This window comes from Cladophialophora yegresii (assembly GCF_000585515.1).
Source record: "Cladophialophora yegresii CBS 114405 chromosome Unknown aczIN-supercont1.2, whole genome shotgun sequence".
Lineage (NCBI taxonomy): Eukaryota > Fungi > Ascomycota > Eurotiomycetes > Chaetothyriales > Herpotrichiellaceae > Cladophialophora > Cladophialophora yegresii.
In genome coordinates, this window is record NW_006913046.1 from 4,695,067 (window position 1) to 4,722,715 (window position 27,649).

Here is a 27,649-nt window from a genome sequence, read left to right on the forward strand (position 1 = left end):
ATCCATCTGTGTGCTACCTTGCTTGCTCATGCCTTCCACGTCGCCCACCCGCGAATGTTAGCTGCGCATCTGCGCCAATATGGCGTCGAGTCTGGTGGGCGCGACGTTGAATCTTCTTCGTACGAAAGTCCCGGCCACACCGCGAGTCCTCGTCGCTGATATTCACATCCAGGTCGCCAGGTTGAAGACGCGGACCCAGACGGTACGAGCTACCAGTAAATCACCTGTCGCGACGAGCCCCCCACTGATATGCCGTTGCGCAGAGCCCTCCGAGGCCGGACAGAAAGAGATCTTCTCATCATGGGCACTCTTCATCCTGATCATGCTGCTCATTGCGGCGCTCTTTATGAGCTACATCCTGCAGCAGAAGAAGATTCAAGCGGTCCATGAGACGGTCATATCCATATTCGCTGGTGAGCCGTGTCCCCGTATGCGTCGACTCACCCGCTGATGGCTTGCCTAGGTATGGTCGTTGGCTTGGTCATAAGGATAACCCCCGGGACGATCATACAAGATACCGTCAGCTTCGACTACCAGTTCTTCTTCAATCTCCTCCTTCCGCCGATTATCCTCGCCTCGGGTTATGAGTTACACCAGGTCAGTGCATGGAGAAAGAGCTGGGCCCTGCGGAGGTGTGGAACATACTGAACAGTGCGCGCAGGCCAACTTCTTTCGCAACATCGGCACCATCTTGACCTTTGCGTTTGCCGGGACGTTCATTTCTGCTGTTTCGTTAGGTCTCATCCTCTGGCTATGGACCAGAATCCCCTTCGACGGCCTGCAGATCACCTGGGTCGAGGCTATCTCGGTTGGTGCTACGCTGTCAGCCACCGACCCCGTCACCATCCTCGCCATCTTCAATCTCTACAAAGTCGAGCCGAAACTCTACACCGTCATCTTTGGCGAGTCCATCCTCAACGACGCCATCGCCATTGTCCTGTTCGAGACCGCCCAAAGATACAGGGAAGGCGGCGCGGCTGGGAATCTGAATATCATCAGTCTGTTCGAGGCGATTGGGATTTTCTTGCTTGTGTTCTTCACCAGCTTGGTCATCGGCGTGGTAGTAGGAATTGGCACCGCTCTTGCGCTGAAGTATACCTATGTGCGCAGGTTCCCACGGATCGAGAGCTCGTTGATTGTTCTGATCGCATATGCAAGCTATTTCTTTTCCAACGGCGTGCATATGTCAGGTATGCAATGCGATCCCCTTCCTTCATGTCGGCATGCTGACGAGCACCCTCAGGCATCGTGTCGCTCTTGTTCTGCGGAATCACCCTCAAGCACTATGCATACTACAACATGTCGAGGCGGACTCAGCTCACCACCAAATTCGTTTTTCAGATTACCGCACAGCTCTCGGAGAACTTCATCTTCATCTACCTGGGCCTCACACTATTTACCGAGACAGATCTGGTCTTCAAACCGCTCTTCATTCTTGTCACCGTGGTCGGCATCTGTGGCGCGCGGTGGCTGGCCGTATTTCCGCTCTCCAAGGCGATCAACTATATCATTCGAGTGCGAGCGAAACGGCGCGGGCGAGATGTCGCAGAGGAACTTCCCTGGCACTATCAGGTCATGTTGTTCTGGGCTGGTCTACGGGGCGCTGTCGGGGTCGCCTTGGCCGCTGGGCTGCAAGGCAACGAAGGTCCTGCCTTGCGTGCGACCGTGCTGGTTGTGGTCGTACTGACGGTCATCATCTTCGGCGGAACTACGGCACGCATGCTGGAAATCCTCAACATCCGCACAGGCGTTGTGGAAGAGATTGACTCTGACGACGAATTTGACATCGAGACAGCAAACGGCGGCACCTACTATAAGCGCTCTGGAACAGGTTTCGGCCACAATCCACGGTCGTCGTCCATCGGCCTTGATTACGTGGGCAACGCACGTGAAGGAAGACCGAATGGCTCCGCGTCTCGCCCTCGCCCCGACAGAGGATACAGCAGCAGCAACGGACGCTCCCCGCCCGTCCGGCGCGGAAACCAGCGCAAGAACTCGAGTATATCTCATCGTGAGCGCGAGAACGCAGCCCAGCAAGGGAAGCTGCTGTATGGCGGCAACGGCAGCATGAGCGGATCAACCTCGGATGACGAGGAGGATGCTGCGGATCTCGATCTCCCCCCTGCAGCACCACGAAGGAAACAATCTCCTCTCGCGGCGGGTCATGATGCACGGACGCGTTCGGCGCCGCCGGATATCGTTCTCAACGACGGAGAAGATGATCCGCTTGGCGTGGACCATGGCGACATGGGCACCGCAGCCCAGACGGAAGGGACATCGACGCCCCTGGCCGGCGCCACAAACTCGATCCGAAATCTGCTCCGAGGCGCCACGGCAGATCACACGGCCTGGTTCCGTCAACTGGACGAGGACTTTATCAAACCGCACCTGTTGTTAGATCAGCACCAGGGTCAAGGGAAAGGACCGCCGCCTTCTTGAAAGGTCTGTGTTAATGTATGCACTTCTCTACGCTTTGCATGGGTTTGGGGCGTTCTTTTAAAAAGTGATCCTGGCCATGATATGCTACAGTATTTGGCCCAGAGACTCGGGAGGATGGAAGTAAGGAACTCGCCAGGGGCGCGTACTGATACATACCTCCGGGGTACAAACGAGTTCAACGCTGATAAGTGTCGGGCATTAGACGACGTTGCCGAGTACATTGTCCATTAGTACATTTTATGTGCTTCTATCTAACTTTGTAGAAAAGTGATAAAAATCCGTCATCATAGTGGATTTATATCTAACGGTGTTCAAGTTATAGTATAGCCTCGTATTACTATTAGTCCTTTTACTAATATTACCTATACCCCCTATACCCGAACTATACTAATTAACGCTATAACTAGCTAACTATATTTAAGCGCTAATTACTTTATATTAACCTTATTTTTATAGATTAATATAGATATATTAAAGTAAATAATTAAATTTTAAAAGAGGTTATAACCTCTTAAAAATTACTTTAAAAGACTAAATACTTTAGCTTTTTATATTAAGTTATTAGAATTCTTAACTTATTTACTTATTATAATTATAAAGTATAAATAATTTATAATAATAGATTAGATTAAATTAGATTAAGTAGATTAACTATAAAAACTTATTAAATTACTAGATATATAGAGCTTTATAAAGCTTTATAAGACTTTAAAGCCTTTATACTTTAGAAATTAATACTATTAATAAGCTTAAAAAAAGGAGAAAAATATGGAGATAAAATGTAGCGTATAATGCATCGGCCGGGAATCGAACCCGGGGCTAAAGCTGAGTTAACAAGTAACTGGAAGGCTTCAATGTTACCCTGCACCAATTAGCAGGTAGCGTCGAAATTCTGGTGAGATGGTAACGTACATTACACCACCGATGCTGTATCATTTTTGAACAAATTTTCGCTCTCTACAATTATCACCATGTAATTTGTGTCTGCTGTTGATTGGTGTGTTCCTCGTGTATCCTGAACACCTGGAAGACTAGGTATATCCCTGGAACTCCTTTCTTCTACTGTGGTCGGAGCTGGTGTTTTGGCAACCCCCTTTGGAGTCGCTTACCAGCCCGTATCCCGCTAAACCTATTACAGTATAAAGCGGCAAGTTCTGCTTAGTCCTAGACACTCTTTAGGCTTAACGCGCTCCCCACCTTGGTTAGCCTCCGTGAGCTCCAACCACAGTAGACATCCTGATGTCACAGGGACTGCCACTGTGGTGACATGTACAAAGCATGCGAAACTGTTTGATAATGTACGGCGTGCTTGCACGTCGTCATAACTGTTCCATTCGCAAACAGTCTATACAGCATCTCAAAGTCGAGCGCAAGAAGTAAACCTCGCATATTCTGGATTGCACCTATCTACGAACTCCAAGATGGATGTGCCAAAGTTCAACGAACGCGAGAAAGCCCTTGAGAACGACTACATCCGCCGCAAGGAGTACGTCGGTCCCGGTTCCTGTCTCAAGCATTCCACCCCCCAGATATTGTCCTCGGGTCCAGCACGCTATGCTTCACTTGAGATGGTGTGATGCTGACCTGTGGCCTGGTATCTGCCTTGTAGGGCCGAAAAGTTCAAACCTGCCGCGCCAATTCAGCCTGGCAATACCCAAGCCTCAAATCCGGGGCAGAATGTACAACCTCTGGCCCGTCGCATTTTGGAACACTCTTGATTGCTGACTATCTTCAAGGCCCAAGTGAAGAAATGAGTGATATGGAGCGATTAGGGGTGTCCCTAATGTCGACTTGAGAACGGCTGAAGCTACGGCAGCGGTGCTGACCTGTGCATGAATACGCGTTATCACGAGGTTTCCCACTCAGCAACGATGTCGTTTCCACTCTGCTTGACATTGCGCCGCATCTTTCAAGTTCGTTATGGCCTTCCGAGATCCAGCTCCCGCTTCTGTCCTTTGGTGCGCTTCTTCCTTCCGGACTACCCTCCTATCACGTTGTTTTTTCGCGTCCAACCTGGACGCACAGTTCACGCGCCCACATTCAGAGAAAACAGAGAAAACAGAGAACCCATTCCATGCGAGGGGATCGTTTTCCGAGGTGAACGCTGCTAGAAACCTACCGAATGTGGTATTGGGTTAATGGCCCCCAGCACAGGCCAAGACACGCCAGACCGCAACCGAAGGGCACGTTCTCGTGATGGTGGTGATGCCAATCCGGCTTGCGGCAAGCCAAATCTCTCCACCGTAACAACGTCTGCTAATTGACCTTGCTTTCTGGCCAAATTGGCGCGGGTAAGAGTCGGCCTGGGCAAACTAATCACGCAAAGCACGCTGTTTCTCTGTTTCAAGATCGCGAAGCCACCGTTCTTACTCACTCTGACCGAAATATCCAGAGGCCCTGAATAGGAAAGAGCCGAACCAGAGCGCCCGTTGCCCATCCGTCAGTCAATCCATGGCTTACGGTTCCGACCTAGAGAGCAACAACGCAGCCTGATGGTGGACCCTGATCTGAAACCGCCCTATATTGTTCGTCTAGCCAGGTGGCCGCTGTGAACATGTCAGAATCCTACCACACTACATATGCGAGTGGACCCGTGTTCTCGCTTCCCCATGCCTGGATTAGCACGGCGTGTACGAAAGAGCCAGACACTGGCCTGGCCACAACCATAAGTCAACATGTCCACCGCGATCGTGTCTGCGAGGCCACTTTTGCACGCGAGTCGATACCATGTTCCGACAGTTGTGCACGTTCAGAGTACATGCGAACCCTCGCCTACACATATTGCCAGCCGTCGTTGTACTCTTTTTGGTCTTTATCCTGTTGCCAAACCCATACTCGAGCGACGTCCAACTAGGACGTCTTTTTGCAGTTTCAACAGTCCAGCCCAGACAAGCCGCGGCGAATGCGACCCTTGGGGTAAGCATCACACAGACGACCGAATACTTGATATTTGCTAATAGTGCTTTTGCAGTTCCAAAGGTTGATAGCACTTTCGTCCAAACCCAGCTGGAGAACTCGCGGCCTCCAAGCGGCCGCCAAGCTCACGGGACTGGACTTCACCATACCGCCACAACCGCACAACCCCGTGGAATTCGTCGTTGCGTTCGAGGACATCGGCCTCGGCCAGACTACCACACCCAAGCATGGCTCTGCCTCGGCGTGGGTTGCGCATCTCGACCTCCTCAAATTCGTGATCGCATCTGGCCTCGAGACCGCATTTATTGTCGAAGATGACGTTGACTGGGATGTGCGCATCAAAGACCAAATCAAACTGATCTCCGACAACGTCCGGAACTATACATTCGTGCCCAAGTCCGATCCCACGCCCTACGGCGCGGACTGGGACGTCCTCTGGCTGGGCCATTGCGGCGGCGCCATCGAGGACTGGGCGCCCCCGGGCGTGATTTACGCCGACGACACGCGCATCCCCACCGACTCGTACGCCTCGTGGTCGACGGGCTATCTCCAACAGCGACTGCCCGAAGGGCACCGCATGATTCACGTCTCAACCACGACGGTGTGCAGCTTCGGATACGGCGTGACGAGGGCCTCGGCGCAGAAGATCCTCACTCTCCTCGGGCGTGGCGCGGACGAAGCCTTCGACGTCGCATTGTCGCACCATTGCCGCGAGAGGGAACTGCGGTGTCTGGTCGTCAACCCGCAGATCATGCACCACTACGAGCCGTCCAAGGATCTGGGGTATGTGAGTCCCGTCGATTCCGGCGACGGGGAGGGCGAGCCCGTGGACGAGGCCGAGTTCGAGTTTATCAAGGGCAAGACGTTCAACATTGTGGAGAGTGCACGTTGTCGGGCCTTGTTCAACGACACGTGCGCTTGAAGGATCAACGTGATGGGCTTTCAAGGTTGGGCCCGAGATGTGTCTAGACAGTACTCGTACTAATTTCGACGGGCATTGCAGGGAGAGGCTCCTCGACGGTTCGGGCACGAGTGGTCTACACTGGAAGAACGGCGTTTACTTGGGCCCCTTTTCCCCCTCCCTCTGCTGCTGTGCAGGGTGGTACGCACGAAGCGAGAATAGAGGAGCCGAGTGTGCTAAGTTTAGCAATCCGTACAAGTACGGCGAATACCCACTCTCGTCACAAGAGGATCCCGCGTCTGGGTGCCATGTCAAAGCCCTCACCTACACAGTGCAGTAGGTGGCCCTACCCCTACTGTGTGGACCGTGTCAATCTAGCGTGTTCGTGTCTGCCAAGGCGCCGACGACAGGGTGAAATTCCCCGAACCGCTCCAACGGCTCGAACGTCAAGTACTTGTGTACTACTTATAGACCACGCGACTACTACAAGTCTACCCTTGAACTCGTCTGATGAAACACGCCTTGTGGTCCCTTGCCGCTCTACACAGCCAAATACAGAAGCACAGAGAAGACATCCTTCAACGCCTGGGCCATGTTGCGAACAGGTCAGCAACTCTTCTGATGCGCAAAAGAGAGCGTCGCTGCTCGTACCTGGCATTAGTACTCCGTACAGCGCTACCTTTTCATTAGGCGATTGCAAGGGGTACACAGTACAATGTAGGTAGTAACTACACAGCACAAACGGAGTACTCCGTACCCAACTGCCAACATGCGGCTTTGCCGTTCTCATTGTCTGCCCGAATTGCAGTGCTACGATTGAAGAAGAGTGGCCAGGCGAGGCGGTTCGCACTCACTTCCTCACTCGCATATGTTCACACGTACCCCGTACTGACGCCGTACAATGCGCAGTAGACGAGCACGTTAGGAAGGACCGTGTACATACTCCGTACTTCCCTACTAAATTAGCCGCCACTTGGCTCGTCGGAGATTTTCCTGCCGCGAAGCCGACGTCAATGACCACGCGACCACGCGACCACGCGACCGACCAAGCGAATGTCTTGCATTTTTTGACGCCTCTAGGTAATTAGTAAGCCCCGGGACGCTGCAATCAAAGGCGTGGTGGGAGTAGCGCACTACCTGCAGTATAGCGATGTTTCCCGTGGCCCTGCATACCTCGTCGCATACCTTGGCGGATTTCCGCTCCAGGCGCCGCCGTCCCTGTTTGGGCAGGAGTTTGTGACGGTGTGATTAGGTAGGTGTCTCACTCAGACTCAATCTCGGTGCGTTGAGAGGGGATGCGCCAACCAGGACAGGCACGACGGGTCGGTAGTGTGGTTTGGATTCCATACCTAGGTACTCCGTAGTTACGGCCGGGCATCTCACAAGGCGCGTTCGGTTCTGGAGTCCTCGAGGCGGAAGGAGGCACTCGCGCACCACTCAGGCACTCAGGGTTCGCTAATTGCGTGTTTCTGTAACCGAGATATTAATAGCCTCGTGATGAGCAGACGCAGACGTCCACGCGAGATCGGTATGGTCCTGCGAACCGTGCGGGTGTTTCAAGTTAAGGATTACAAGAGTGTACAGTACGGAATATGTACCTGGGGTCATATACCCCCGTCGTCCACGAGGGATTCCCAGTCGATTCGCTCGCTCGACGACTGAAGCCTGCTCTTCCGAGTCACCCCGGTTATGTTCATGTTCTGTGCACCAATTCCCCTCAGCCAAGCAGATTCGCTCCAATCCCATGCAATCCAACCAGCGCTCGAAATAGACAACCCAAGGAAAGTACTCCAAACAGACATTATGCTGCTCGGGAACCGACGTTTGTTGCCAGACAATATTCGAGCAGTCATCACTTGGCAACAGCATCGGACTTTTTCCTCAAAAACACCCGCTTGATCCCACCAATGTCGCCTAGACTCATTCGACTGCTCTTCCTGCTTCCCGATGTATAACTACTAATTCGCCGGCCACTCTTCGCGTCACTCGCAACAGATGACGTACTTGGACTCGTTGATATTGTGACGGGGCTCGAATTCTGATTATTGGGGCTGACACTGAAGTGCGACGATGCGCGACGCCCACTCGAAGGCGGAGTGGAGCTGACAGTGGTCGTTGTTGTGACTGTTGTGGATGTGCTATTCGGTCCCTGCACAGTTGTCGGCCCATTGCCACTGACGGCCCTTGCCTTGCCGACCATTCCTTGAACCCACGCGTCGTTGTTATTGGGACTCGCTCCCGTGTTTGGTACCCTTCGGGCGTTCATCTTGGGGCCAGCACCTCCTAGAGGGGTATAATTCGTGGTGATGACGGGAGGAGTGACGACGGTCGTGGTTGTAATGCCACCCTGACTACTGACAACTGAATGGCGCCTCTGCGCGGGTGTTTCCGGAGCTCCTACATCTGCGTGGACAATGTCGGTTGTAGCCCCAGCTTCGCGTCGCGTAGCAGACGTAGTCGTAGCAGATCTGATGGTATAAGAAGACGGTATAGGAGGTACTGGCGGTGCTATTCCATCCCCTTTACTCGTCCGGTTTTCAGGCGAGCCAGGCCGCTGCGTCGACGATCTGGTCTTGGGATTGACAATGTCAGCAGTCTTAAAAGTCGTCTGAACTGTTGTAGGGGATCTCGGCTTTTGTCGTCCTTGCGAAACCGGGGCCACATTGGAAGCGGATGGCTGACCGTTTCCAGGAAAGCTGGCAACCTCAAGCCGACCATCGATAGTTGCACGGCTGCCATGATGCAGACTATATTCCTTCAAGTATTCCCCGAGATCAGCCCAGCCTCCGCCAACACGGACCATTACCCGATCACCATCTCCAACAGTCCGCACGAAAAGCTTAATAGGCGGTACCCCACGTCCTTGTCCGGTCCGTGTCAGATGATACAGCTTGATATCAGGATCTGCAAGATTACCCTTGCGGCTAGATTGATCTGCTCGAGCAGGCGACAGAGTCAATGCAGGGGTAGGTGTGGACGAACGCGTCGTCGATGTTGAGGAGCTTTCGGAGTCTACGTCCTTCGCCAGCCGAATTTTGGTCGGCAAGGTGGTGAGAATATCCTGGATCTTCTCATCCAGTGATTCGGACATCTTATGTCTTCTTGATGGGTGCTTTGTATTACTGGGAGGACTTGTTTGCTGCACAAGATCCTCCGTAGCGGCGCTCGTGGTGGGTGTGATGGGAGACAATCCAATCAAAGTATTCCTCTTGCTCGACCGCCTGGGCAGCACCGGCTGAGTTTTTTGCCGCGAAGGGACGTGCAGAGGCTCAATTTGCAGAGACGGTGTTGCCAAAGGTGCTGTTTCGATGGAGGGTGCTAATGGCAACACCGCAGCATCTCCCGCTCCCTGATCTGATGTATTGGGTACCTCGGACCCCGTCAATTGCGCCAGAGCTTTCGACCGTGTCTCCTCGCGTGCATGCGTTCTTTGCGAGAGCATATCCCAACTGGCCGAACGCTGTAAGACGACTTCCCGTAGCTTCTCCTTGGGGAAGACTTCGATCGAGGCTGTCGACGCCCGTTGAAGCATCGGTGGCTTCGCAGCCAACTGCTGCTGAGCTGCTGGCGCAGACCCGAACCAGGTGATTTCATCACGACTGGCCCGGAACGAATTGTCGACCACGCTGACCTTGGGACTCGGGAGAACGCTGGTGGATTTTGCGTCCATAATCTCTGCATTGGAAATGTCTGAGAAAGTCGAGTACATGGATTCAGCGACAGAAACTTTGGAGACTTCTCTTCTATGACTCCTCGGCTGAGCCAGGTCAAGCTTCAACGAAGGCTTGCGCTTCGCTTTTGGTTCGTCGATCTCTGGGCTAGGCAGCTCTGATATGTGCCCTTCTCGAGTGGTATCTTCTGCTGACAATATCTGAGAATTGTTTGGCTGGAGAGGCGATGCAGGGGCGATGCTCCTGTGGTCTTCTTCAATATGAGCCAAGCTCTTGGCCACTTTCATTGGCTCATAGCCTTGTGTTGATTTAAATACGAGCTGGTTCTTGAGAAGCACATGTTGAGCTTCAACCACCCAGGTTGCGTAGTCGAGCTCGATGTTCTCGAGCCTGTCAATCCAGGCCTGTGGTAGGGTGTCATCCTGGCCCTCGAGCATGTCAAGGAGTCGATCAATGCGTCGGCCCATATCTGACACCTGTCCACCCAGATCCATCTTTCGATTGTCCAACACTGCTTCTGTCAGATTTCGTGCAGAGTTCGGGTCTCTGGTTTGGTTGAAAGCGCGCTGGATGCCGGACTGAGTGGACTGCATCACCTCGAGAAACCTCGGCAGCTCCCTAAGTACCCGTAATCGAATGTCCCAGGTATCCAGCAATGTGTTCAATTTGGCCAGATCGGGCAAGGCCTGGATGACTGTTGCAGTGATCAGAGCCGTAAAATCACGCATTCTCCCATAACTTGCACGAGGTCCCGCAGGCCTGGACTTTGCCGAGCTGCTCGATGGACGGTGCGCTTCGAGCACATGATCTTTGATCTCGTTGATTCCCAGACTATCCAGATCGTCCCTAATTTCCTCTAGTCTGGTCTCGTAGTCTTCCACCACGGATGCAGGCAAACAGCCGTGATACTCGACGCCATTGTCTTGTGCGTCTGGCGGGGGGATGAATCCCAGACCAAACCCTCTTTCTTGCTTGCCCGGCCACTTCCATTTGGCTATCTCCTCCTTCCACTCACGCAGTTTTTGAGCGGCAAAAGCGGCCCTTATGCCGAGTTCTCGCTCTGCTGGAGTGGCATCTGCAATGCTGGATGTCAAAGCATCTTCCTGCGCTGCCCCGGTTGATATTGTTTCTGTGGCCTGTAATGCCTTCAACGTCGAATGTGGTGACAAATTCCCCAACAACGGATCGAGCTCTCTGAAGGCGAATTGGGCTTTGCGTCGAGGAGATCGGGACGGCGAACGGTCTGGAGCAATTGGGTCGAGGCGGGGGAAATTCTGTAGCGTGGGAGTTGTGGGCGCCATGTTCAGAATTGTGTAAGAATGCTTCTATCCTGCCAGCAAGCAAACGCTCTCGATAGTCGACGACTTCCAACACCCGTGGAACCAGATGACAGCATGCTGGACGAAGTCGAAACCATTCAATACTGAGGATGAGGCAAGGGCATGAGGCGATGTTTAGGGCGACAGGAGAGTGTAGACCTCGATCGATCGGTGAGGTCGGTGGTAGGTGATGTAGGCGATGGGGGCGACGAGTCAATGGAATACAAATATCGGCGACGCACCAGAGATGGAAAGGTGAGGCTGAATTCAATCTGTCTCAAGTGGGAAGGTTGGATAAATGCAGGCTTCGGACTGCAGGCTACGTCTGCACGTTGGGCTGCAGCTTGAACCTTCCCCAGAAACATTTTGACTGCGCCTGCCGCTGGCCTTGGGGCTCGGCTGGACCGGCTCCTAACGGGTGCGCCCCTGTTTGTACGCGCTCCCAGAGGCGTTCGTCCCCCCGATTTTCTTAACTAACCGCCCACTAACCCGGGTTTGCTAGATAGGCGAAATGAGCTTTTGTCGCGTATTTCCTCCCCCATGACGCGTTTTTCTCCGGTGCAACGGCGCGCGGAACGTTGGCTCGTGTTCCTGGACGTTCTTCAAGCTAACCACTTCCACACAGTCCACCCATCAGCAACCCAAATTCCCCTCCAGCTGCGACACCGACTGTCCTCTGCCAAACATGCCATGCGTTTCAAAAGCCAGATTAGAAATGTGAACTTGCTAGCCAGTATGCAGCCTCTCATTTCCAGCCGCGTCTCGGCTAACAGCAGGCAGAATTCTGTGCCTCGTTGGCGTCACTTGGGCAAATCGCCTGGTGTCGACTCAACGATGAAGATGTCCAATTCACCATCATCCCCGACAAGGGAAGCCAGGTGTGGTCTGTCTTGAGACCGGAGATGATCTTCGACACCTACATCCTCCAGTCGGCGTCACCCCAGAACACAATCAATCTAGAAGTTCCGATCCAGGCGCTTTCACGCGCCCTCAAATCCGCACTCGGGTCAACTTCGACTCAGATCAGACTAACCAAGAAAAACAATGTGCCCATGCTATCGCTGACTATTGTCACGAATACCTTCAGTAGTGGCAACAACGTGGTCGCGGCTGCAAATACCGCTCGCGAACGAGCCGGTGCCGGGGCGTTCGATTTCGATGACAATGACCTCTCCTTCAATGAGACCCAGGGCGAGGCAGCCAGGGAACGAGAAACCGTCATCACCCAAGACATACCTGTCAAAGTACTCGCCATGGAGGTCGTTGAGAGATTGCACCAGCCGCGCACCCCAGAGCCGGATGTGAACATCTGCCTTCCCCCCCTCACTCAGGTCAAGACGATATCGGAGCGCTTCACTAGATTAGCACTCGCCACTACCAAGACCTCCTCCAGCGTGAGCCCTCGACTTGAACTTAGCGCTAACATGTACGGTTCGCTCAAAATCTCCGTCAAAACAGATGCCCTCAATATCTCAAGCAGGTGGACAGGGCTTGCACATCCCGAACTTGATCCCGCATTCTTCCCAGACATGGCAAATCACCCGACCACTAGGATGAAGGAGCTAGGTGGACCGAATGGCGAGAATGAGGCAGGCTGGTCAAAAGTCCGCATCGACGCGAAGGACTGGTCAAGGGTGCTCAGCGTTGGCCGAGTTTGCACAAAAGTCATTGCGTGTTTCATCAACGAGGGGGCCTTGGTGCTGTATGTCTATCTGCCGGCCGACGAACATGGCGATGAAGGTGACCCATGCCTCACGGTATGTTCGAATTGTCCACTTTCAGACCAGAGACTGACGCATCATAAGTACTACATCAGTTCTTTCGATGCTTAGTGGTGCAGCAAGAATAGAGCAAAGGCTGATACTCGTGGTTGGCCGTTGCGGCGCCTAGAATTTCGAGTCCCAATTCCATTTCGGCGAACGAAGTACAGCGTCCTGAACTGCATCGAGATCGACCAAAGCCCAACCACAAGTATGCATCGCAAGCTGGTGGAGATGGAGGAGCACTGAAGACTTAGTCATCACACGTGCTGCCCAAGCATCCTTGGCGGTTGAGGCTCTGCTATGTTTCGATCCGTGTTCGTTTCTATCCCGGAAACCTCATTCCCTCGAACCTTAACCCGCTTCCAATTCTTGGGATGTTTCTATTCACGAATCTGAACTAATTTGGGTGCTTCTGTTAGGACTGCCCATGCGCTAAAGTCCCAGTGAGGTGGTAGTATGACATGTCACATCATGCAGCTTTCATGCGCCTTGTGCTTTTTGTAGAGATCTCTGGCGCTTACCTGGCGCCAGCCTTTGATGACCTACATATTCGCCAACCATGAGCAGTAACAACTACATGAAACTGGATGCAGATTTATCGCGGCTAACTCTTCCTTTCCGGGGGCCTCGACCATGTTGCGAAACAACGCAATCCGGAGGCGTGGCTAATATTCCCACGAACGGGACGGATGAGCCCTGGCTTGCGTCGACGTCCTCCCAACCTTGAGAGGTCATAATTCGCCCGAGCCTCTGTCGTTTACACGTCCGCGGAGCCGGCAGCCTCATCTTGACCAACACCGGGCCGGCGCGATCTGCACCGCCTTCATGGCCTGCAATGACCAATTTTGGATCAAGTACCGACTGGGATATACTCGTATGATGAGGCTGAAGCAGGTAGGCAAAGAGAAAGAATGTTTGTTGTGTGAAGCCTTTACGCTCATCCTATACCGCCACTCTCCATGAATCCCTAACCATAAGCCTTGGTCGTCTTACCTGATCTGCCAGTCCTGATAGACACGAAGTATGCACCATCACCAGCGACATCACCAGCCTCTCTCGTCGACGAGGTAGCATTCAAGCGACAGCCCACTCTTTTCTCTGAGCTGGCAACAATCTTTACATGGCTGACGCTTTCGGGACGAGTGCTAGTATATATGAGGGCGTTTGGACAGACTGGTCAAGGGGCAAAGTATGGGGACTCACATGGACGCTCTGCCCAACGCAAGCCACCCTTTTGACCAACGCCTTGGCGGTTTTTGTCACGATCAGCGGGATTCGGCTATGGACCATCATCCGATTCATCCTCTATGAGCTGAGTGCCTCTGAACGACAGGGAATGAGTCCGCATCTCCGCAAGCGACAAGTCATTCTAAGAAATGCAGGCTCGGACCTGGCGACAGCATGGCTCATGCTGAACCTAGCCTGTTCATCTCGACGGCGGCACACCAACAGGCGACGTTGGAGCACATATGGCATTGGTCTCTTCGCCATAACCTACACGGTGCTGTTTTGGATTGCGGGCGTCTTCTCTAACAAGGCAATCAGTGCCACGAAAGACGGCAGGTCGGCGGTGCTGGCACGAAGTAAACGATGCGGAGTGTGGAACGAAACTTACCGCGCTATCGCACAAGATTCGCTCTTTTCCAACGAGTTCGAGTACGGTCTGTTTGTTCAGAATGCAGCTAAACAAAGACATGACATCCAACTCAGCCTCGGCTATGCACAGGAATGCTATCTGTCTCAAGCTTTTGCCGACGGCATGTCACCCACCTGCAACACGCTGAAGACTTCGAGACTGAATTGGACTGTATGGGACAGTACGTGCCCTTTTGCACCGCACCTGTGCCATAAGGACTCGAAGGTCATTGTTCTGGATACTGGTCTAATCGACTCGCACGAAGACCTTGGCATCAACGCTTCTCCGGGCGACCGCTTAAAGTATCAGAGGCGAACAACATGTGCAGTGCTCGACGACAGCGGTTACATAAGAGGCTGGGACGGTTCGATCACGAATAGTTCAAGTCCCAAACCTGCACCAGACGCGGCGTTTGCCTACTATGGGCCCTCCTTATATAAAGAAGGCAATTGGACATACTCCTACTCGAACTTCGCATCCTTCTACAACGACTTCTCTGCCCAAGTAACGCTCCCATATCAGATCGACGTCGAGATGGCCTACGCAGTTGCCGACCCACAATACAGCTTTGGCGATTTCGAGCCCATCCCGGAACTAGTGCAGGCAAAGGCCGACTTGAACATGTTCTTTCTCAGCTTCACCGGGATGTACCTGGACCCCATCGAGGATCCTTGGTTTTCTGCACACAGAGAAGCACATTTTCCCAACCCGAATGTTTTTCTGCAGTCCCGATTCTCACGCGACGCGGCGATCAGTTCTCTTGGGTGCACAGAACAGCATCGCTTCTGCAGCGGCAACAGCAGCTGCACAGAATTTGGCGGATTTGACCAAGTCCAAAACAACGGAACCTTCAATGCCGGACTTTCACCTCATCAAAATGTTACCTTCGACCGAATACTACGTGCCGTAACCTACTCTGGGCTGAGAAATGTGGTTATGCAACTGGAAACGACGACCACGCCGATGCTGGCGACCAACGTGAGCATGAGCGGGCAATCCGGTGCGGTGGTCTCTCCAGGACTGCCGGACAACCAGTGGACGCTCGAGGTGGGCTTCTGGCACTCGATTGCCATGGCACAGCTGCAACGAGAAGTCGTCCAGTGGGCCACAGGACAGATTGCGCCAGAGCCGCAGTACTCTCAATATCTGCTTCCTCCCACCGAGGAGCCAGACAAATGGTTTTGCAAGAGCTTCATGATTCAGTCAATCGTCTATCAGTCCTTCAGCCTGCTAGCCATCATCCTGATCGTCATCTTTGGGACGTTAGCAATCGTTATCAGTCTTACCATCGAAGACATCGCAGCGTTGCTGAGGAAGTGTTTCAGGAAGTCACCTCCGCCGAGGAGCTGGGATCATTTTGATATGCTTGGGGATCGTACCCCTGTAATACCTCGATTCCAGCCAGATGAACGTCTGAGCCGAACAACTTCTCGCCGGCACAACCCTAACAGGGGCCTTGAGCTCAAAACGAGATTTTCAACACCAGAAATCAATCGCATGTCCTCTCCTACACTACCTCCAGATGATCGCACAATCTCCATCTGGAACGCTCATGCGAACTCTTCGCACTTGAGTCCTCCGAAGACGGGTGAAGCACCTCCCCGTCCAGCCAGGGAATCCTGGATGGCCATCAGCCTGAATGAGTTTGAGTTCACGACTCCGGATACTGCGATCCCGACACTTCGTAGCGAACGTCAAAGGAGGATGGCCAGGCCCATAGCATCACCACCTCCAGTTGTTGCGCCGCCCTATGCTCGACGTTTCGAGCGCGACACGGCTGTTAACTATGATACATGGGTTTGAAGTCATAGCCATCAATACCCCAGTTCCTGCCCAACCTGAAATCCCGGACTTCCGTCTGCGAGGCCGTCCTAGGGGTCTAGGTACCAGATCACTGGCATCCGTGGAATCGCAACCGCCATTTCATGGCTGCCCGTGTATCTGTAGCCCATATTGTGGAGGCTCAACATCTGACCAATCTTCAGACCTGCCATCGAGCAGATAGCGAATGGTGGGCCATCTCTCCTCGAGAAGGCCATCTCTTTCGATACTTCACTCCCCACATTGGCGCCTCTAGAAGCCGCCATTGCCTTTGGTGCGACCAGTGCCAGTGACGCCTCGTGATGCGATATTGCCTTCGCTAAGACCCCGTTCGACAAAGCTATCCCTCTTGAAGCCGCCATTGCCCTTGGTTCGACCAGTGCCAGTGACGCCTCGTTCTGCGATATCGCCACCATCGAGATCTCTTTCGATGACGACATCCCTTCTGAAGCCGCCATTGCCCTTGGTACGACCGGTGCCAGTGACGCCACGGTCCATGAGCCCTACTCCATCTTAACAGACAGCTTCGACGGCGTCCCAGGTTGTGTCAACTTACCGGCAGGGGGATCAACTGGCGCAGCCATGGCTACCGCTGCAATAAAAGCCACAATGAGCGAAATGATTTTCATTTTGAAGAAAAGGAGAATTCTGGATGCGGAGATGTGGGAGAGATTGAGGCCTCTATGCAAACAGAAGAAATCGAGGATGTGTTGCGGCAACTGAACTCGGTACTTGTGGTGGACCGAATCAAGTGGGGATGGATCCTGAGACTGACGGTGGAAGCACGACCACAGGACGAGGCAGCAACTAAATACTCTGACGCGCAGGTGTCCAGCTTCCCTATCCCTATCAGGAGGGAGTCACGTCAACCACAAGCGCGCGATACACATCTGGCATGCCCATCACATGGTCGAAACGAGGTGGACATCAGGAGAAAGCCGACGCTGTGCTAACATGAGGAACGCAAAGAGCAGAGGGGTACAACATAGAGTCTCATACGGCCAAGAAAATGCCAGGCGCTGCCGATGATTGGGAGATCATCAGCCGCTGCCACAGGGATGCTCAAGAGCAGAGTTGTGTGTCGCACATTGTCCTGGCGGGCATCAGGTAAGGTGAAGGGTTGTGCAGGCTCGAAGTGGCACCAACACACGGCACGACCCGGGAGGAGTCACCATGTCGTCAGACTGTGATTGAGCAACCGCAAGCGGCGCAGGAGTGCTCATGGAGCAACACTTCAAGCGCTATGACGATGCAAGGCGAAGGAAGAGTGCCGCAGGAGAGATTCCAACCGTTGCGAATGTCGCAGGTGGTGGACCAGATACAAGAAGCTGATGCATGGCGGCTGTGGAGATTAGACGGCCAGGGGATAGTTTGAAGGTTCAGGTTGGCTTGTTGGCCTCTGACGGTTCCAGCAGACTGGCAACGCAGCGCAACAGGCCCGAGCACCATGAAACGCAGCACCAGGCAAGAACGCAGAGGATATCGAGTATGGTCCTTTGCGTGGTTAAGAAATGATACACGATCATGAATAATGAATGGCAAGGACTGTGTTTGAACTCAACACGAGTGTCGTGGTGAAAATCGAATCAGGCGGGCAAGCGCGCTGCAGAAACTGCCGCAATGAAACAAGCCCTCCAGCCTATCAAGGGGCATCAGGCTCACCAGGCTGGCTCAGTGATGCCAATTGGCGGTTACTGCAGGCACGGGCGTTTGAAGTCAGGGACGCCCCGTAGGCGCCCAATCGGCGGGTGTTCCTCGCCCAACCGAGACTGTCCACCACAATCAGTCCTGGCGTCTTCCATGACTGAGAGTCGACATCAGAACGTCTTTCCACTTGAGGAATTTGAGCTCTTTCTGTTTCGAGAGCAGACTCACCTAAGTAAGATGGACCCTCGGCCAATGACGCGAGCACGCAATGACAAAACCCCCACGGGCTTTCCTCTTCGTGGGGAAAGCGAGCCAGAAGGCATTCACAGCCTCAACGACTGTGCGACTAGCCGTGTTGACGACCACAACCTGAGATGATAGCAGGCCCAGGCAGCGCGGTCACCGTGGCCATCACCCGAGACAGGGAGTGCACTCAACACGCAGCAGCTCTTGCCCCTTTCCGTTTCGCCTGCAAAGCGCACTTTGGATCACCACGCAGCTTGTTCGATCCGAGTAGGGATGGAAGCTGCCCGGGCACACCGCTGTTCTACGGATCAAAAAATTGCTCAACGTTTACTTTACCGCCTTGTCAGCCACCACTTTTACTGGGGATAATGGAGGAACGCCTTCCTCTAGCTGAAGCGCTGTTGCAAATATTGCACCTCGAATGAGCTTTGGACTGAGGCGACTACCAGGCGCTGACCACGGAACCTTGTCTTTAGACTCGGCATCGATCGTCATGGTGTCAGCTGAGCTTCTCAGTACGACTGAGGGACGGAGCTCATAGCTACGTAGAGAGCAGCACCGCTTTGTGCAAAAATGTCGGTCGACCATTGTCAAGCGCCGGTGTGCATGGAATAGCAGCATATCAGGCGTCGAACGCGTCCGCCCAGCGCAGATACCTAGGTACTTTTGCGGGATAAGTGATGTGCTCGGAGGAAGGTCTCTATCTCAGTAACAAGTATCTATATAGGTCCGTGTATACTAAAGCAAGCTGAGGGTGAGTTGAACGTTAGGTGAAAGTCCAGGCAGCAGGAATAAACTTAATTGGGCAGGTACGAGGTACACCTGTTACACTGGCATGGTGATCAGCGCCGGCACCGCTGGAATAACACGAGATCATCAGGGGAACACAGAGCAACCTCAAGCTGCCTGATTGCAGGATGAGTAACTATTCATTCAATTCCCTCTCACTGAGGCGAGCCACCTCCGCAAGTTTTTTGTCATGCTTTCACTATTTGCTCAGTGTGTGCTCACATGCTGCTTCTGTGGTGCTCACTTCCCTTGGTCGACGGCTTCAACGCAGACCAAGGCAGGAAAAGAGACCATGATATGCTTGCTCCCATTCACTGGCGCCGTCTTCACTCGATCCGCTAAGATGGTCCAAGGTTTCGTTTCGCAAAGCTTGATGGCCTCAATGAGCCGCCTCTTCACTCAGCCCTCTCGGGTCGCTGTCATTGCCTTTGCGTCCTTCATTGGCTTTCTCCTCTTATTGTTCGGTTACCGCAACTCGCCTACTAATGTCAGATCACCATCGCTTGCGCCCTCAGACTCCGGTCGAGGTACCATCAGCGCTGCGCGGCAAAAGTCCCTTGGTGCGATCCAGAATACCACGCTAGGGGTAAGCTCGTCACTCCTTGACCATTGATTATTGCTCGTTGCTTGTTCCCCCACCACCGTCAAACAACCACCGCTCAATGTGCGAGACCGACTGACGCTGTGCTTCTTGTGTCGACGCATAGTTTGAAAAGATCCTGGCCATCAACCTTCCCGAACGGACCGACTACAGGGACGGACTGGCCCTGGCGGCGGCTGTCTCGAACATCCAAGTCGAATTCATAAACGGCGTGCATGGAGACACGGTCCTCGACAAAGTCCTCCCGCCCAAGCATGTCGAGAACCCTGAAGCGGCACTACGGGGGAGTTGGCGCGCCCATGTCAATGCTCTGAGGAGGTCCGTCTCCACTTCTTGCTCTTCTCCCCGAACCCCTAGCTCCTAGCTCAAGAGGGTACCTTGCTGGGCTAACCTCTACCAGCGTTGTCGAGCACAACTGGACGACGGCGCTGATCTTCGAAGCCGACGTCGACTGGGACGTGCGGGTGAGGGACGTGCTGACGAACGTGGCGCTGGGATCTGTAGCCTTGCTCTCGCCCTCCTCCCCACAAGGAGTCGAAGACCAGCAACTTCATCTCTCTAGACTCTCATTCCCCGTCACCGAGGCGCCACTCTCCCCGTACGGCGATGGATGGGACGTCCTCTGGCTGGGCCACTGTGGGATGCAGATCCAACGAGGCTCGAACATCGTGGTGATCGAAGATGAGGACACCGTCCCGGAGGCGCAATTCGTGCGGACCTGGGATGCCGACGAGAGGTCGCCCCTCGAAGAATACCCTGCTCACTCGCGCATCGTGTTCCAGCCGGAAGGTTGCGTCTGCTCGATCGGATACGCCGTGACACAAGGTGGGGCGCGGAAGCTGTTAAACAGCCTGGGCCTCCATCGCCTGAATGCTCCCGTGGATATCATGCTGCGGGAGTGGTGCGAAGGGCAGGATGGGGATGGCCCCCACGTGTGCGTGGGTACGCTGCCCACTGTGTTTGCGTCGCATAGGCCGGCGGGATCGACGGCTGGGGATAGCGATATGGGGACGCCGAGCGAGGGGTTCAGAGACAGAGGCTTCACGCAGAATATCCGGTGGAGTGTCAGGATGAATATGGATAAGATCGTGCGTGGCGATACAGACTATGAGGATCAGTTTTCTGATACTGTAGAGGAGCTTGTAGATTAAGAGCTGGATGTGTATGTTGCAGAGGTTAAAAATATCCATCATGTCGGATAAAGCTGAATGGATTTGCCATGTGTTGTTATGGATCTTGCCTGGGCGCAAGACAGCGTCGCCACAGATAGACTTTGCGTTGAATGGGCCGCCTGCTGATGTGCCTGGATGGTTGCATCGTCTTTGATGACAGGATCACTGGATTGTTGAAGTTCGTCGAGGAGATTTCCAGCGACTTGCACTGCGATCCCACCATATCGTGGTAGCCAATTACCCCCTCAGGTCCAGCCTGCACTGTAGGCCTGCTCTAACAGGTCTTTGATTCAGTCCACTTGGACACTGACGTGCTTGGCCGCGGTCTGCATCGATGACGCTGGTGTGATGTGCAATGTCGTAGAGAGATATTCTGGCTCGGGCAAACCTGGCGATCGCAGTGTCTGGGACTGGGCTAGATGCTCCCGAGTGCCTGACATTTTCCCGCATTGCGACTTTGTGCAGGTTGAGGGCATAGAAGGCGGCAATTCGATGCAGAGCGGTGCGGCATCCGGTGGGACGATAGTGTCGTCGTTTCGCCTGACCCGAACATCAACTCAGGCACGTTCATCGGCATCAGGCTTCTCCTGCAATCCCTCTCGTTCGCGCCGCCTCTTCTCCTGCCTCGCCATCGGATGCTCCCCATCCTCTGGAATTTCGCCGGGCTTGAGACCCAGCGCTCTGCGTAACCGCTCGCTCTCCCGTTCCTTGGCCTCAGCCAGCTCGTGCACCTGATAACTCTTCAGCCCCTTGCCGTCGACCCTCCTAGGTCCCGTGCGTTGCTGCTTCTCTCTCTCCATCTCTCTCGTCAACTTCTCCCTCAACCGATCGCACTGCTCGTCAATCTTATCCTCGTCGATTTCTTCTTCTTCTTCGTCCTCCAATTTCTCCCGCAACTCCAAAACTTGGACCTCGATCTCTCTCAGTCGGTCGTGGTTCAGGATCTCTTGGTCCGGCTTGCGCACCTTGGGTGGCGCCTTTGCCGCGGAGTCGAGGCTGTAAGGCACGCCGACGCCCGCGGCTCGAGGTTTCAGGAGGGAGAGGTTGCGCTGGACGTAGCCTGAGGTGCCGGACCCGCGGGGTGTGGAAAGGCCGACGTTGGACGACATCCCTAGAGAGTGGCTATGGTATTCTACAGTTACTGTGTAAATTGGGAAGGATGGTTGTTAAATCAGAGAACTTTACGGATTACGAGTCCTCCGTAGTGACAGCCGTGAGACCGCAGGCGAAGAAGGCAGAACCGGGAGCTTATCGATAGCCATCACGTGATTAGTTGCGGTGCCGGCCCCGCGGCAAACAGCCAGCAGATTCATTCCACTCCTCCCAGAATCTACGTAGGGTAATTACTCTGTTCCAGCAGTTTGTGCCACCACGATGTACCCAACGTGAACTCTCCGTAAACACAATACGAGTACTGTGTAACTCGTACCTCGAACTCGTAAACAGAGGTCGCGTGGCATAGCGGAGTCCATGCAAGAGCCCATGACATGAGCCAGTCAAGCATCGGGTAAAACCATTGTCGCCGAGAGTGTGACGTAGACGTGCTTTCGGAGGTTGTCGCGGGGGATGGATGCTTCGAGAAACACAACGCCGTTACTGTGTAGTTGCGGCAGCTGCAGGCACACAGTACTGTGTAGTCACTGGGTATTATGCCTGGCCTGCCTGCAGTCGCCAGGACGGGGCCCCATGACGGCACCCCTGCACAGTAAGCTTAAGCTCTGGGGGTGCCTATTGGCTACGCGGGCTGTTCGGCCCAATCAGAAGCCTTCAGGATTCATTTTCCTTCGGCTGCTTCGATTCCCGCCGTTGAGGGGAAACATTTTCCGCCCGTGTGGCTCCACCCGCACCGTCAACCACTCACCACGGACCACCGACCTTCCTTGCACTGGTCATTAAATACAGTGGTATGCCCACAAGATGTCTGTGACTAAGACTTGATCTTTCCTTCTGCTCGTGTCTGCTCCTTTCTCACACGTGGCGTCTCCTTCGTGCTTGGACAGCCTGCGCTCTCCAAACCCTGCTGCATGCTCCGCTTTCGAGTAGAGATATACTCGACTCCCCTTGACCTATTTCTGTTGTCTGCGTTCTCTGGGCTCTGGCCTCTTCTCTTTCTCGTCTCATACCGCATTTGTTGACCTGCCCTTCTGTTTTGCAGGTTTATGGTAGAATTATCGAGGCCGGGTCGACCACGTTCGCGTCAATTGCTTCTCCTCCAGCCTGAGGAGCGATCGGATTGCTGCATCGGCCACTCTCCGGGGTCATCGTTCTCCGTCGGGCGCATTATCAAACCCACGTCCTCCATCGTCGGCCTTGCCCTGTGGATGCATCGAGGCCATGTTTCCGGGCCATGGGAGTAGCCCGTCTGACTTGGGGTCATGTCGTCCCTGCCAGACTTGCTGTTCCATGGTTCCGAGGCTTTGTGTGACGGACTGCAGCCTCTGTTGACCCAGGGTGGGAACACTGAACTGGTTCACCGATTGTGCAGGCATTTTGCGCCCCTGGGAGCCCATGTGTACCGCAGTCCCGAAAGGCAACGCGTCCATACTCGCATACGTCGATCCGCCAGTAGAGCCAGCATGCCCGCTTCGCAGCATTGTGGGGTCGATACCGGCGTCCATGCCATCCTGGAGCTCCTGACCGAGGCCGTCCGGCAAGCTGTCAGCTAAACCATCGGGGAGACCATCGGCCATGCTATCAGAAAACCCCTCCGATACGCCATCGTCTTCTCCATCCACCTCCATCATCGATGTACTGTGCCTCCCCAGCCCTAGATCCGACATTCTCTCCCCGAACATATTTCTGTCGTCGCTGGTCGTCGACAGAGGCGTCATTGTGAACGGAGTTGTCAAGTTCTGTGATGGGACTGGTGGCTGCGGCCGGATATCCGGAGGGTGATATGATCTTGGGAGAAGCAGTTGAGTCTGTGTATCCAACATTGAGTCCGATCGGGAACCACTAGGACGTTGGTTGTCGACTCGAGGAGGACTCAGACCCAGCCCTCGAAGGATGGCATCCGTCGATACACGACCGCCACTTTCATCCGGGACGACTCCTGGGAACCCGGTTCCTTCTCGACAAGCCCAGTAGAGTCTCTGCAACGCTTCGTCGATGATGTCTTGCATTCCCCAGTACCTATAAGGAACACGTCAGGTTTCGACCACAAATTACAGAGCTTGAAAGTTGAAATTCGAGTATTGGGGGTTTTCTTGGAGCACATACCAGTCTCTGGCCTCCCTCCGCCTTCGCGCACTATATTCACAGGTACTGTCACTTGCGGTGCAGGTTGAACAAGGAACGTTGCCATCGCACTGTGCGGAAAGGTTAGCACGTCCGATTCCGAGCATGTCGAGCCCGTCAATGCCTGTTACCGAGGGTGAGATTTACCTTGCTCTTCTTGACCTTGCACCGATCGCATGCCCTTCCTATTCTAACGCGAGATTTCGGGAGGTCAGTGACTCCGGGTCTCGGAGGCGGTCGGCCCTCCTGGCTTTCTTTGCGGTTTGGCATTTCGCAGTCGCTTTTGACGGACGGCTGCGTTACGTCGAGGCCGTGGTTCTGACTCCGGGGACACGGGCGAAGAGGTGCGTGGCTGGCCTACCGAGGATTCCAGTGTCCAGATCTACGCGGCAAATAGAAACCACAAAGTCGGGTATATTCGTTCATACTTTGAACTCAGCTCTCGCGCACTGTTTCTGCCAGGCCCGCCACGGCGAGATCGCGTCCAATGAAGTGTTCGGTCGTCCGAGGAAGGCAGTACCTCGTGAAATTTCTCTGGCACGCCTCGTCTCATGCAGTGAAAATTATCCGCGGAAAATTCCCCCCGTTCATGGAACGAGACGCGAATGTGAAGTGGCAATGTCGAGGCCGTTTGGTGTCAAGGTTAAGGTTAAGAAGAGAATCGGGGCAAATGCCGTTCGATTATGCAGCCACGAATGATACAACCATTACACAGTAGATCGGAGCGTCCCAATCGGCTGATGGGGCGAGTGGCGCATTCAGCACGAAGCCGGTGTCTGCTTCAATGCCGCGGGTATCACAGCTGTGGCTTGTGGGGGATCCAGGGGAGCTCGTAGCTCGTATCGTGAAGTGTCGCGAAAACTCTGGACATCTCTGGAAGCGTCTTGAGGCGTCGGGTTTCGAGATCCCCGAATGAGAAACGCCTGGAACTACGTTTCCCGGATTTACCCAGAAATCGAGCAGCCAATTGTGTGCGAGCGCAAAATTGCTCCCTTCAACCGCCACTTGTCGCCACGTGGCTGTGACTCTACCATCAGAGGACAAAAAGTACGGAGTACGGAGTACTTTCGCCGTTTTGTCGGGAGGTGGGTAAAAGCGATCCAGCGGCCATCACACATCAATTACCGAAGGACTGTGCTGTTGGCGGTAAACGTACTGTGTACACAGTAGCTGCCCCGGCTGCAGAAATCTTGCGCACATGCAGTGGGATTTGACCGCCCGGGACTGGGCCGGAACGAGCTTCCACGCTGACCATCAGAGGCGCTGACCATGTCCCACCTCGCCTGGATGTTTTATCCAGGAGGCATTTCCGGCAGAGCATACATAGTACACAGCACCTAGGTACCTCGCATGTACACAGTAGTCATTGGAGAACCAAAAGTATTTCTAAGCGCACCATGGGCTCTTCCTTCTGCCGACTCGGTGCGGATCCGAGTTTATGTACGAGCTTTTGCCCAGTCTCACTGTGTCTCGACTCGACATGCTCGCGAGCAGTCCCTGGCAGTCCATGACCCTTCTCGGACCCCTCCTTGATCCTCAGCAATGACAACTCCTCCCGATCCAGACCCTCCGGAAAATTCTAGACCTCCCTTGGAGCGATCGCCCTTAAGCCCGAAGATCGCAGCGCTCGATTCCCTCCCACTGCACCTCACGCATGCTCGTACGGAGTCCACCCTGCGCAGTTACCACTTGCGAGACGCCATCGCTCGAACTGGGTGACGGCGACCGAGCATCACAGACGATCAAAACGGCCCACCGCGCACAGCATCACCTCGTCGTCCTTCTGCTTTGTCACGAACATCTCAGCAACGGGTCTGACTCTGTGGATTTGAAACCCTCTAAGCTGTTGGGAGCAAGATCGACGCTGGGTTTGGTCTCGCTTTCCACTGCCCGTTCAGGCTTGTGCCCTGTCGTTCAAGCCCCACCAGCGTCCGGAGCCAATATTCTCTACACAGGTATGGCAGATGCTGACGGCTTAGATGACTGCGTCCTTTCGCGCCAACCTCTGATGTCCATCCCTCTTCCTAATTGACGCATTCTGGACCGGCATATCCTGGTAACACGCTGGTGGCAGCAATGGGAGATATGCAATGTACGAGGTAGGCTCTGACTAGACAAGGCAGCAAGATACGGCTTACCGCCACTCCAAAAACGTTGCCGATCCTGCGGAGATGGCTCGAGGATCGTCAAAGGTGTTCCCGCCGTCAAAAGGCCCCTCAACCATTCCGAACAGCCAGGATAGGACGGCCTCGCAGCGGACTGGCTCGCCGGAACGGCACTGATGTCTCAGTAGTTTTGCCACTCGCATAATGCCCGACGCCGCCAGAGTCCTGTCATCCTGATGGCGCAACCACGGTTTTCGCCCCGGGGAAAGCAAGGAACTGACACCAGCAATTTCAAAATGAAGATGAGTGATTCACAACACAAACGCGCCGGACTTGACGCGATCATACCCCCGTTGTCTCCGTATGCACCTGCTTGTCATGGTCGTCATACTTTCGGTCCATTTGCATCGGGGTACTGTGGTACAGCTTCCTTCCTGGAGCTACCAGGACATGTTCGTCTATCCAGCCTACTCCGCTGCCCGACCTGGACCTGCATGGCGCGTTCCGGTCTGTAGACTGTTTCTTGTCGCTACCCCCTGTGCTCATCCCTAGCATCGAAACAATACCATCGCATCAGTATCTCGCCCTTCTTGTTCACTCGTAGACTTGCGCTCCAGGACGGACTTGGGACGATGGGCATGGCATCGGGATTGGAAACAAGCACGAGGATCACGGCATGTACCACGAGAGGACGAGGACTATCGGCTTTAGGACAGGTCACACCGCAGGCTGCAAGTACTGTCACCAGTTGTGTTCTATCCAAAGCTGAAAGTGAGGGTCAGGTAATGTGGATTGAGGGGCCAGGTAAGGTGAAGTAAGGGCGAAATTTACACTACGTAGATGTGATGGTCACTCTCGAGGCAAGTGGAAAGGTATGTAAGGGAAGGTAACGGAAAGCAAACACAGAGATAAAACGTCAATGAGATAACTGAACGTTAAAATAACTTCGGATTGACTGGTGTACCTGTTCGCACATATAACGGGTCCTTTATGCGTCCACTATCCTCAACTCGGCTATATATGTATATATTATATAGACCACGAAGTATCCTTTATCCCCCACTAGTTTCTTTTAAGAAAGGGAGCGAGGCCAGATTTCCATCCCCTTTGCCCACCTCCGGTTGGCCGGCCTCGGTCAGCCTTCTCTAGCCTCGTCAACGGGACCTGTGACCCAAAGTCTGTAACGACTCTGTCCTATTGAAGGTCATTCATAAAACCCATTCCAGCAAATTGACCAATGCCTGGTCAAGTCGCGCCTCGCATTGGGCGATCCCCATGACGAATCGTCCTTTAATATATTATGTGGCAGAATTGCCGGCGGGTAATCCGACATTAACCTTCACCTCGGGCCGTCTAGACGGAACGAGTAGCACCAACGCCCTCTCA

At 54.0% G+C, this 27,649-nt stretch overlaps 10 protein-coding genes across 10 annotated transcripts; 6 read left to right on the plus strand and 4 right to left on the minus strand.

Moving 5' to 3' along the window:
• Positions 1-79: 79 nt before the first annotated feature.
• Positions 80-2,439, plus strand: A1O7_03614 (CPA1 family monovalent cation:H+ antiporter; the record flags this gene model as incomplete). The annotated part of the gene is made up of 4 exons (XM_007757633.1): positions 80-413; positions 464-597; positions 662-1,190; positions 1,244-2,439. The coding sequence occupies 4 exons, from the start codon at positions 80-82 to the stop codon at positions 2,437-2,439; spliced, it is 2,193 nt and encodes a 730-aa protein (XP_007755823.1).
• A 1,421-nt stretch (positions 2,440-3,860) lies between these two features.
• On the plus strand, positions 3,861-4,193 carry A1O7_03616 (uncharacterized protein; the record flags this gene model as incomplete). The annotated part of the gene is made up of 3 exons (XM_007757634.1): positions 3,861-3,925; positions 4,049-4,118; positions 4,176-4,193. 3 exons carry the CDS (start codon positions 3,861-3,863, stop codon positions 4,191-4,193), a joined length of 153 nt encoding a protein of 50 aa, XP_007755824.1.
• A 973-nt stretch (positions 4,194-5,166) lies between these two features.
• Positions 5,167-6,277, plus strand: A1O7_03617 (uncharacterized protein; the record flags this gene model as incomplete). Its single annotated transcript, XM_007757635.1, has 2 exons — positions 5,167-5,355; positions 5,411-6,277. The coding sequence occupies 2 exons, from the start codon at positions 5,167-5,169 to the stop codon at positions 6,275-6,277; spliced, it is 1,056 nt and encodes a 351-aa protein (XP_007755825.1).
• Positions 6,278-8,108: 1,831 nt separating this feature from the next.
• A1O7_03618 (uncharacterized protein) lies at positions 8,109-11,228 on the minus strand (the record flags this gene model as incomplete). The annotated part of the gene is made up of 1 exon (XM_007757636.1): positions 8,109-11,228. The coding sequence occupies one exon, from the start codon at positions 11,226-11,228 to the stop codon at positions 8,109-8,111; it is 3,120 nt and encodes a 1,039-aa protein (XP_007755826.1).
• A 708-nt stretch (positions 11,229-11,936) lies between these two features.
• Positions 11,937-13,078, plus strand: A1O7_03619 (uncharacterized protein; the record flags this gene model as incomplete). The annotated part of the gene is made up of 3 exons (XM_007757637.1): positions 11,937-11,979; positions 12,027-13,003; positions 13,052-13,078. 3 exons carry the CDS (start codon positions 11,937-11,939, stop codon positions 13,076-13,078), a joined length of 1,047 nt encoding a protein of 348 aa, XP_007755827.1.
• Positions 13,079-14,129: 1,051 nt separating this feature from the next.
• On the plus strand, positions 14,130-16,448 carry A1O7_03620 (uncharacterized protein; the record flags this gene model as incomplete). Its single annotated transcript, XM_007757638.1, has 1 exon — positions 14,130-16,448. The coding sequence occupies one exon, from the start codon at positions 14,130-14,132 to the stop codon at positions 16,446-16,448; it is 2,319 nt and encodes a 772-aa protein (XP_007755828.1).
• A 270-nt stretch (positions 16,449-16,718) lies between these two features.
• On the minus strand, positions 16,719-17,050 carry A1O7_03621 (uncharacterized protein; the record flags this gene model as incomplete). The annotated part of the gene is made up of 2 exons (XM_007757639.1): positions 16,719-16,969; positions 17,023-17,050. 2 exons carry the CDS (start codon positions 17,048-17,050, stop codon positions 16,719-16,721), a joined length of 279 nt encoding a protein of 92 aa, XP_007755829.1.
• Positions 17,051-19,491: 2,441 nt separating this feature from the next.
• A1O7_03622 (uncharacterized protein) lies at positions 19,492-20,900 on the plus strand (the record flags this gene model as incomplete). Its single annotated transcript, XM_007757640.1, has 3 exons — positions 19,492-19,734; positions 19,856-20,067; positions 20,150-20,900. 3 exons carry the CDS (start codon positions 19,492-19,494, stop codon positions 20,898-20,900), a joined length of 1,206 nt encoding a protein of 401 aa, XP_007755830.1.
• Positions 20,901-21,478: 578 nt separating this feature from the next.
• On the minus strand, positions 21,479-22,030 carry A1O7_03623 (uncharacterized protein; the record flags this gene model as incomplete). Its single annotated transcript, XM_007757641.1, has 1 exon — positions 21,479-22,030. One exon carries the CDS (start codon positions 22,028-22,030, stop codon positions 21,479-21,481), a length of 552 nt encoding a protein of 183 aa, XP_007755831.1.
• Positions 22,031-23,179: 1,149 nt separating this feature from the next.
• A1O7_03624 (uncharacterized protein) lies at positions 23,180-23,752 on the minus strand (the record flags this gene model as incomplete). Its single annotated transcript, XM_007757642.1, has 1 exon — positions 23,180-23,752. The coding sequence occupies one exon, from the start codon at positions 23,750-23,752 to the stop codon at positions 23,180-23,182; it is 573 nt and encodes a 190-aa protein (XP_007755832.1).
• Positions 23,753-27,649: the final 3,897 nt, after the last annotated feature.